This window comes from Peromyscus eremicus, chromosome 3 (genome assembly GCF_949786415.1).
Source record: "Peromyscus eremicus chromosome 3, PerEre_H2_v1, whole genome shotgun sequence".
Taxonomy (NCBI): domain Eukaryota; kingdom Metazoa; phylum Chordata; class Mammalia; order Rodentia; family Cricetidae; genus Peromyscus; species Peromyscus eremicus.
The window spans coordinates 59,345,599-59,355,964 of record NC_081418.1 but is presented as its reverse complement, the minus strand read 5'-3'; the positions used below and the strand labels follow the sequence as shown (position 1 = coordinate 59,355,964).

The window sequence follows — 10,366 nt, the reverse complement described above, 5'->3', positions numbered from 1 at the left end:
GAAAAGCGGACACGCGATGCTTCCTGGGAGTTGAAGTTTAAGGTTTGCCTCCGCGGTGGAAACGAGTCCCGGGAGTTGATCGCTGCATAGAGTCCGAGCGCGGCCTGTTGGACTTTGTAGTCCTCGTGCCCTTCGCCACCGGCATTCTTGGGAAACATGGCCACCCAGGAACTACAAGTCCCAGACGCCTGTGCGCGGGGGAGCGGGTGGGCGGGGCTGGAGCTGTGGGTACCACCTCCTCTGCAACGCCGGGGCCGGGAGTCTTAGAACCGAGGGCCCGCAGGGGTCCCCGCGGCCGCTGCGATGCAGAAATACGAGAAACTGGAGAAGATTGGGGAAGGTAATGAAACCACGAGATGTTCCTGCAAGGTCCTTTTCTGAAGACCCTGCTTGCAGTCCCAGCTCCCTTACCGTCAGCTATACTTGCAGGCTCCGACCTCAGCACTGGGCAAAAGCCCTGGCCGCTGAGCCCAACACTCGGTGCAGACACCAACCCTTCTCCCTGTGTTAGCATCTGCGGCAAACTCTTGCTCTTAGCGTTAGCAGTCTCTGTGGACCGATCTTCCTAGCCGCGGCACTTCCTGCATTCCTCACCCCTAGCCTCACCTCAGCATCACTTGCAACCCTCACCTGGAACCCCTGCTTCAAAATGCAGAACCTCCAACCTTAACAGTTTTTGCAGGCCTTCACTGCTCTGCTAGATGACTCCTTGCTACTTCCCAACCCCACACCCCACCCCCTGAGCTTATGGCAGATTCCCCCTGCCTCTGGAGCCTTGAGCTTTTTTAGGCACCTTCGCCTTGGCATCCTCACTCACAAAACTACTCCATACCTAACCTTCACCTGAAAACTTGCCCTTACACACTAAGATGTTGAGAAGGATCCTCCCCCTCACCCCCCCGACCTTCCCCTAGGCACCTATGGAACTGTGTTCAAGGCCAAAAACCGGGAAACCCATGAGATTGTGGCTCTGAAGCGTGTCAGGCTGGATGATGACGATGAGGTAGGACTGAGGCGTGGGGGGAGGGGTATAAGGCCTATTTTGGGTGGGCTGTGACTACTGTCTCCTTGCATATTGTAGGGTGTGCCGAGTTCAGCCCTCCGGGAGATCTGTCTACTCAAGGAACTGAAGCACAAAAACATTGTTAGGTGAGGTCTGTTGGAGGAGATAGAACCTCCTCGGTAGACTAGGCTGTATTGGGATGCTAGAGGTCCTGGGATCTGGCTGAGTCTTTCATTCTCTCTAGGCTTCATGATGTCCTGCATAGTGACAAGAAGCTGACGTTGGTTTTTGAGTTCTGTGATCAGGTGAAAGAGGGGCTGGGGGGCAGGATTAGTAATCATGGGAGGGTATAGGAGTCCAGACTAAGGTTGAACTCTGTCTTCTTCTCCACACCCTCATCTCTATTTAGGACCTGAAGAAATATTTTGACAGCTGCAATGGTGACCTGGACCCTGAGATTGTGAAGGTAAGGGGAGAAGTGTCTAGGGATTCATCTCCTGGGTGTGCCTATACTATCAATACTCCTAAGTAACAGGTTGTGGTCCTGGAGTACCAGAGAAAACCTGTTTCTGCCCTCCAAGGGCTACTAGTCTTGGTGAACATTTTTACGTGATTTCCTGTGACTTGCACAGTATCTGATTTCAATGATGTCATTTGCACTCAAGAGATGAGACACATGAGAAATATCTCATGCATTTAACAAATACCAGCCCTGCATAGTAGCACACACTTCTAACTTTAGCACTCAGAAGTCTGAGGCAGGAGGATCTCAAGTTCAAGACCAGCCTGAGCTACATGGCAGGGCCTTGTCTCAAATATCAGGGCAAAAACAAGCAAGAAAAAAAGGAAAGAAAAGAGGGGATTGGAGAGATGGCAGTTAACACATACTACTCTTGCAGATGATGGGAGTTCAATTCCCAGCACACACATGAGGTAGCTCACAACCACCTGTAACTCCAGATCCAGGGAATCCAGTACCCACTTTTGGCAACCAAAGGCCCCTGCATTCACATGCACATACCACTCCCTCACATACATACATACATAATTTAAAAATAAAGTAAATCTTAAGAGGAAAGAGAGATGGAGTGAAAGAGAGAGGCCAACGAAACAAATATTTGCTGTAGGTTTTGCGTTGTATCAGTCGCTGTTCTAGGCCCAAGACCAAGTGCACTGGTTCAGCTTCCAGGTCCTAAGTAATACTATAGCTTTGTTTTTGTGTTGATGGTCATGGTGTGTGTGCTAAATTGCAGCCTTGTATGGGAGACCAGCATGGACTGGAGATGCAGGAAGGCTCACCAACCTATCAGTCCAGAAAGTGTGAGGCGCAAGGAAAACTTGGTTACTGTTGTACTGCTGCTACCTAGTGCATGCAAAGCAGATTCTCTAAAGTAACTAGATGAAAGGCCGAAAAGACAGTTCAGTTGTTAAGAGCACTTGCTGCTCTTTCAGAGAATTCTGTTCCCAGTATTCACATTGGGTAGCTCACAACTACCTGTAACTCCAGTTCCAGGAGTCCCTACCCCTTCTTTTGGCCTCCACAGGCACACACACAGACACATACAGACACACACAGACACACAGACACAGACACACATACACACACACACACACACACACACACACAGACACACACACACACAAAATTACAGAGTAATTGGATGGACTTCTTGACTTGCCCCAAGTCCTACAGGCTATAGGGCACAGTGGGTCTGACTCCTTCTTCCTTGCTTCTCCCCAGTCATTCCTCTTCCAGCTGCTGAAAGGCCTGGGATTCTGTCACAGCCGAAACGTGCTGCATAGGGACCTGAAGCCCCAGAACCTGCTCATAAACAGGGTATTGCTCTGGGAACAGGGAGCAAGAATACAGAAGCTGGAGTCAGGGATGGGGAGCACGGAGGGAGCAGGATAGGGAGAAGGAAGCTGGAGCCCGCCCTAAACCATTTAAAAGTCTTCTCCATGTCCTCTTTGTGTTATCTCCCCTCAGAATGGGGAGTTGAAATTGGCTGATTTTGGCCTGGCTCGAGCCTTTGGTATCCCAGTCCGCTGCTACTCTGCTGAGGTGAGCCTGGGATGTGGTATATGAGGTTGAAGGGAGGGAGTCCCCCAGTGGCTTCTCTACACCACATTGTTTCCTCTGCTCTCTGAGCCGCCTCCTGGACCTCCTTCCAGCTCTCTAAGTGGGAGGGGGGATCCCTGTGGGTGGGGTCTTCTCCAGGTGGTCACGCTGTGGTACCGCCCACCGGATGTCCTCTTTGGGGCCAAGCTGTACTCCACGTCCATCGACATGTGGTCAGCCGGCTGCATCTTTGCAGGTGACACATTGGGGTTCTGCAGAGGCACTTTCTTTCCCAGTTGGGTTAACAAGTAGGGTCTGGAGGATCTTTTGTGAGGGAAGGGAGAGGGGTTCTTGGGGCTGGGACTGGAAAGCACAGGGGCACCTCAGAATGATGGGTCCTTCATATGCTCTGTTTTATCCCTGTTTTCTTCTCAGAGCTGGCTAATGCGGGGCGGCCTCTCTTCCCTGGCAATGATGTGGATGACCAGCTGAAGAGGATCTTTCGATATCCTTCCAGTGCCCTTAGTCCACTCTCCTTCACCTCTTTGTAGAAAGGGAATGGGCATGGAGCGTAGAGCAGGCGTGAGAGGTAGCCATTGCTTATCCTCCATATTGTCCTTGCATGGGGTCACACTGTGGAGAGATGTGGCATGGTGGTAAGGATGGCACATCTGATGAGGTAATTAGAAGTCGCTCCAGTGGGCCTTAGGATAAAGGAGAAGGGGTTTGTGGAGAAAAAATGACTGTCTGTTAGGACCACAAGCACCAGGGGTTGGATTTTCCTGGTCCACTGTAAACACCATAAAAATGGGGTTCATCTCAGGCTGGGCTGGGGGATAGAGTAAGATGGTTGTGAGAGAAGGGGCAGGCAGGAGTGAGGAATCCTCCCCCTTGTCCCTGAGGTGTAGGCGCAACCCCTGCCCACAAGTGACCCTTGACCACGTGGACACACTGCTAGGAACCCCGACCGAGGAACAGTGGCCCGCCATGACCAAGCTGCCAGACTATAAGGTGTGACTGGCTATGGGAGGTCTTGGTTCATTAGAGGCCCCTTTCGTTCTCCAACTCTATGCTCCATACCTCTGGCCTGACTCTGCCTGGCCCTCCTCTGCAGCCCTACCCAATGTACCCAGCCACAACGTCCTTGGTGAACGTCGTACCCAAGCTCAATGCCACAGGGAGAGACCTGTTGCAGGTAGGTGCCTAGGGGTAGAAGCAGATGGGGGCGTTTGCCTGCCCAAGAAACTGGGGATTGTGGTGCTTGCCCAGAGGGACAAAAGGATGGTGGGTTGTCCTGGTCTGAGCTCGACCTCTGCCTTTCTTCCCACCCGCAGAACCTGTTGAAGTGTAACCCTGTGCAGCGCATCTCAGCAGAGGAGGCCTTGCAGCACCCCTACTTCTCTGACTTCTGTCCCCCATAGGCTCTCTGACCCCTGGTGGCCAGGCTGGGGCCTGGTCTATTTAAGCCTCCCTCATAGGAGGGTGGAAAAGTGGGGTGTGGGATACTGAGCACCAGCTGTGCTGGGCCCAGCCAGGGTACAGTTACCCTGGCCCGTGGTTTTCACTCCCTCCATGGACTTTATTTAATTTCATAAATTGGCTCCTTTCCCACAGTCTGCTGATATGGTGGTGGGGTGGCTCTGAAGGGTGGCTGGGGACCCTGGCTCTGACTTACCACCCTCTGTGACCCTGCCTACAGCTTGTGCAATGAGCTGCTCACTGTCTGCTCTGCCTCTTTACATGTCTGAGACTGGGGACAGGAGGCCGTGATCCCCATCCTTTTGATGGTATCGTGGCAGCTCTGTCTCCACATGCAGGCTCACATACTCCTGCACACTTTCCTCTTCTGCTTAGAAAGGCCAGATAACAGTTCTGAGGTCGGACGCCGCTGGCCTGAGTGCAAAGTGGAGCGAGCCTCCACCAGAATGGGGAGAATGGGCCGGGCCTCTCTATGGGAGTCTCCACATTTCTGTATAGAGCCTTCCATCTCTGTTTTCACACTTAGAGTTATAGGCTGGGGGAGGGGAAACTCAGAGCTGTGTAGGGTCTCTTTCAAAAGAACAGCCCTTCTCAGGGCCTGTTTGCCAGTTTCCCAGTGGTTGGGGTACAGTGAAAGAAGGAAACTGGAGCTGAGGTAGAGGTCCAGTGGTGCCCTCTTGGCAGGAAGGGAAAGGCAGGGCGCTTTCAGTCCCACTGTCTCAAGTAGGCTGTTAGCTCCTGTGGAGAGGTTGGAAAGGCGAGAACTCTCCCATAGCGTGACCTGCGTGCGCAGGCAGGACAGAGACCTGCTAGTGTAAACCGGCCACCTCCGCCTTCTTGCTGAGCTAGTTAGAACCTCGTTCTGGCTCTACATTGTTGGTACAGTGACTACCCGCTGTGGACCATCACATCTGAGCTCTGGGCATGGAGAGACTGCCTTCCTAGATATTGCTGGGAGGTAGGCCTGGTGGTACAGGCTACCAACAAGCCTGAGGCAGGAGAGTGCAAGGTCAATCTGGACAATCTAGTGAGACTCTGTTTCTAAATAAACAAGATACAAAAAGGGCTGGGAAGCCAAACGTGGTGGTATATGCCTATAATCTCAACATCTGATAGGTGTGGGCAGAAAGATTAGGAGATCAGGATCATCCTTGGCTGCACAGTTCACCCCCAGCCTGAAGTATATGAGACCCTGCTTCAGAAGAACAACAGTGATGGGGGTGTACTTCTGTGGGAGAATACTTGCAGAGCAGGAGTCCTCCAGACCCTGGGCTCAGTCCCCATTACTCAAAAAAAAAAAAAAAAAAAAAATTAAAATGGGTTTGATAAGCTCGGTAACATGAAGGTGCAATTGATTGATCTTCTTTTAAAATTATCCCCCCCACCACCAGAGAGTTGTAAAGCCCAACTGGGGACCAAGTCCCAGCTGGATAGTGGATGGAGGTGGGGAGGCTGGCATTGACTCTGCTAATGTCTGGTCTGTAAGGCAAACACCTGAGGCACATGCACTGGAGCTTTATTAGGGCGAAGACAGCAAAGATGTACAGGCTGGACATGCCCAGGATGTCACGGTGCAGCCGAGCGGTCACAGCAGGTCTAGAGCCTTGTGACGAGGTAACAGGTCCGGTGGGAGGCAGAGAGTGTCTTGGTGACAGCACAGGGAGGGGTGGCAGGCCTGTGGGACAAGCCACAGCGCTGGGGCAGGGCCCTTCCACCTCTTCTGCCCTAGAGAGACCTGAATGTCCTCCTCTTGACCTGTCCCTTGACCTTACGGGGCACGTCTCATATTACCTGGGGCCCAGGCTGAGGTGGGGAACGTGTGTTCGATGGCCATTCAACCCTTCCTGAAGCTGTGGGAAAGGGAGAAGGTGGAGACTAGCCAAGATGGCCGCACATGGCTCCTGGACCAGATGATGCTAGGGGTGGGGGAGGGCAAGGGGACTATTACCAGAGTACTGCCAGAGCGTCTTTGAGAGCTCCTTCTGTTCCAGAAATACCCCAGGACTCTGTCTCGGAAAACCTGGGGGCAAGTGGCAGGAGTAGGTGGCCAACATCCACCTCCCTGGACACTGGTGGCCCAATTCTTCCCCATCATGTCTGGGGTTCTGTCCCACCTCACAGAGGTAGTCAAGGATCTCGAGGATGGTAAGCAGGCTGGCTCCAATAAACAGTCCCATTTGTCCCCCAATGTCTCCTGTGGAGGCAGAGTGCTGTCAGCTCACAGTCACCTGCCCTATCCACACCTCTGCAGACCCAGGTACTCCATACACACCCAGCAGCTCCGACACTTCATAGGCAGCCTTCTGCTCCACTGTCTCATAGTTGAGGGCCTCAAAGAAGATGTCCAGAACCAGAACGTTCTCCCTGGAGGAAAAGAAGCCGGAATTGCTTGCTGGACACCACCTGGCGCCAGCTGGAAGTAGATGTGGGTGGGTGCTCTGGCCCCTTTCAAGAACCTTGGGTTATTCTCATCTCCCAAGTCAGAAAGTTTAAGCAGCTTGCCCAGAGTCCCAGAACCAATTATGATGTGGCGATGAATCCATCCTGGGCTGTATGCAGGGCTCCTGCTTGGAGGCCCCCACCCCCACCCCGCCCCGTCTCAGGCACGGTGCCTCCAGTCTTGCTTCCATCCCTCGCTCACGCGATATAGGTCTCGCTGCGGTTGTATTTCTGGGCCAGGTAGCGAGCTGAAGCGCGGCTAGGAATCCGCACCATGGAGAGCTCCTTGGCGTAGCGCGTGATGGCGCACGGATTGGGACAGACACACGTGTCCTTTCGCAGCATGGCATCTGCAGGCAGGCCGCAAAGCAGGGATCAGGACCACTCGGCCAGAGGGTTGGGATCAACGGCCGAGTGGTGGGGACAGGGAGGCTGAAGGGTGGTGCCCTTACCCAGAGCTGGGCTGGCACAGTCCTTGTACTGCTGGGGGCTGCACACTGGCGAGTTTCCTAGGATAGAAGATGAGAACGGAGCCCGAGAGCGCCCCCTAGGGTACCCCCATTCCCTACTCCCAACAGACCCCGGCCCCTTACCAGGCATATGCATCATTCGACATCCACACTTCCGAGCCACATAGCGGGTCTCACAGGCCAGACGACACCCTATTAAACTATAAGGAGGGCTGGGGCTGGGGTTAGGGGAACCCAGGGGATCAGAGGGCTCTGGATCAAAGTCGGGATCCACAGATGCAGTATTGCAGTCACCCCAGGGTGGTGGCAGGAAGCTCAGCTGTGGAGGGACAAGGTTGAGGAGACTGGGTTAAGAGAGGTTGCTGGGGCACTGTGGATTGGGGTCTGAGGGTCTTCTGAGGAGGTAGGAGTTTGGGGAGGGTGGGAGGCACAGGCAGTTGAACCAACATACTTGCTGCTGCTGGCAGGACACAAAAGTCTGGTGGCCTGGGGCTGCCCCGAAGCCCAGCTGGTCAATGGCAGGGGGCTCCTCCTGGCTGTGGATCTGCACTCGGATCCCCACCTCAAACGGGGTCTCTTCTGCAGGGAGGGGCCTTTAAGGCCCCAGACACTCCACTCCCAGGAGAGACTCACTTGGCAGTCCCTCTCCTCAGGATTTGGAAGAGGCAGCCCTGCCTCTTCTCACAAGAAGATGCGCTTTGGGGCTCCTCCCTACACACCTGCCTCCTCTCCTTCCCATGGTCTCTGTGATTTCCCAGCCTCATGCATACCTCCACCCTCATCCCTCCTCACAGGCAAATGACCCTGTGCCCCTCACCCATGTCCTTCCAGATGGGCAGATACTCCTCCTGCTGTACATCCAACATAATCTCCAACCCATTGCCAGCGCCACCCTTTGGAGTGGTGAGCAGCTCTGCCCCGTGGAGGCCGGAGTTGAAGGTATAGCACTGCCCCATTCGAGTGAAGATCTGGGGGCAGAAAGGGACAGCCCCTCTCTTAACAAGCCCCTGGGCGTGAGTGCACTCCCCTCCTTCAGTCCCTTCTCTTCATTTTTGCTGTTGGGTTTTTTTTTTTTTCTTGGGAGGGGGGCATGTAGCCTGGGCTTGTCTGGTGCTTGCTATGTAGCTGAGATGGTCTCAAATTCCTGATTCTCCTGCCTCCAAATACCAAGTGCTGGGATTACAGGCATGAATCATACCCAGGGACAACAAATCCTTGGATGGATCCCCCCACCCAATGTGTTACCTAAGTACTTGGGGCAGGGGTGGGGTAGGGGATGGGAACTGGACCTAGGTTACTAAATCTGGGTGATCTAGCTGAATTTCCACCTGTCCTAATCTTAAGAATCTTGGTTCTTTTTCTTTTTCTTTTCTTCCTTCCTTCCTTTCTTCTTTCTTTCTTTCTTTCTTTCTTTCTTTCTTTCTTTCTTTCTTTCTTTCTTTCTTTCTTTCTTTCTTTTTCTAAGACACATTCTCTCTTTGTAGTCCTGGGACTTGCTTTGTTGAATGGATGAGGCTGGCCTGGAACTCAGGGCTCCTCCTGCCTCTGCTTCCCAGGTTAAAGGTGTGCACTACCGTACTTGTTTTATGTTTTGGACTTTTTGATACCGGGTCTCATGTAGTTCTCCCACCGTCCTTGAAAGAACTCTGAAGCCCACATCTCAATGCCCTTAGCCTCACATATAGATATGCGAAGTGAGGAAACCTCCTCCTCCAACTCCTCTGCCTCTCACCAAAGCCCGGACACAGCCCACAGGGGTAACTGGAACAAGAGGGAATGGATCTCTTATTGTCCTGTCTTGGGTGGCAAAACTTGGATGAGACACAGGAAAGTCCTCTCCTAGCAGATGGGGGTCTTCTGCCCCAGAATAGTCCCAGGGTATTGCATTTTGCCCTAGGGGCAGTGTCTACACCAGCTAGCCCTTGGCCCTGCAGCCTGCTTGGGTCGGTGTCCTTGCTGGGAGGCATGGCCAGGTGCACAAATGTCTAAGTGTGAAATGGAGAGAACCTCCAGATGCCACTTCCTAGACTAGACAGAGTGACTTGGGAGATGGAGAGCCTGTGGCTGGCAGGAGGGAAGGAATACCCAGGCAAGGGGTGTTGAGGTTCCCTATTTTTGGGGGACTCTTGGGCTGACAAGGCTGAAGATTGTAGACCCTGAGTCTTAGGGCAGCCGGCTCACCACAGTGAAGTTCTCAGGCCCACAGGGCTGGCCACGGTAGCGGCAGTCCAGCAACATGTCCTCAAGGGAGTGGCCGGCTCTGGCGTAGAGTTGTGCCATGTCGAAGGTGGGACTGGGCATGAAGCCAGGCGGTGCAGGGGGCTGGCCCAGGGCACGAAGGTAGGCAGCATGTTCAGCAGGGTCCAGGCCCAGCAGCGCTGTCCCAGCCCAATGCAAGTCGTTGGGTGTGAGGCGTGAGCGGCGCAGCGGATTGATGTTACACAGAGTGACAGCAGGGAAGGTGAGCTGGTGGCTCTCACGCTCATCTAGGGTGGTCTTGTGGTGGAACTCCCCATAGTAGCGCACCCGCTCAGCCACTTGGTAGAGGAAGGCCGCCAGAGACAGGAGCACAGCTGTGGCCCAAAGCCCACGGCGCAGGGTCAGGCCTCCAGGGCCAAAGACGTGGCCCAGACCATGCATTGTACAGCTGCTGGCGAACACCCGGATGTCTGAGGCCTGTCGCCGCCGCCGGGCCTCCTCCAGTCCTGAGGGGGGTTTCATGGCTAGATCCCAGAGAAGGGGCTGTTGACTGGGTACAGGGCGTCCAAGGAGTGACAGAGGCTGTTTTGTAGGACTAATGGGGGATTGAGATGGGATTAGGGTGGCCCAGCAGGGACTAGGGAGGAGAGAAAAGGAGAAGGTAGAAAAGGAGAAGGTAGAAAAGGAGAAGGTAGAGAGGGGAGGAGCCAAGACGGA

At 53.9% G+C, this 10,366-nt stretch overlaps 2 protein-coding genes across 2 annotated transcripts; one reads left to right on the top strand and one right to left on the bottom strand.

The window, feature by feature from the left end:
• The first annotated feature begins 218 nt into the window (after nt 1-218).
• On the top strand, nt 219-4,675 carry Cdk5 (cyclin dependent kinase 5). The gene is made up of 12 exons (XM_059257721.1): nt 219-340; nt 915-1,003; nt 1,082-1,149; nt 1,248-1,308; nt 1,413-1,469; nt 2,745-2,840; nt 2,991-3,065; nt 3,222-3,318; nt 3,498-3,568; nt 4,014-4,073; nt 4,177-4,257; nt 4,397-4,675. Exons 1-12 carry the CDS (start codon nt 304-306, stop codon nt 4,481-4,483), a joined length of 879 nt encoding a protein of 292 aa, XP_059113704.1. The 5' UTR covers nt 219-303; the 3' UTR covers nt 4,484-4,675.
• A 1,381-nt stretch (nt 4,676-6,056) lies between these two features.
• On the bottom strand, nt 6,057-10,171 carry Asic3 (acid sensing ion channel subunit 3). Its single transcript, XM_059257720.1, has 11 exons — nt 9,632-10,171; nt 8,268-8,418; nt 7,902-8,029; nt 7,574-7,769; nt 7,433-7,489; nt 7,183-7,330; nt 6,814-6,905; nt 6,656-6,735; nt 6,490-6,561; nt 6,333-6,391; nt 6,057-6,216 (listed from the first exon to the last, which is right to left on the bottom strand). The coding sequence occupies exons 1-11, from the start codon at nt 10,169-10,171 to the stop codon at nt 6,138-6,140; spliced, it is 1,602 nt and encodes a 533-aa protein (XP_059113703.1). The 3' UTR covers nt 6,057-6,137.
• Nucleotides 10,172-10,366: the final 195 nt, after the last annotated feature.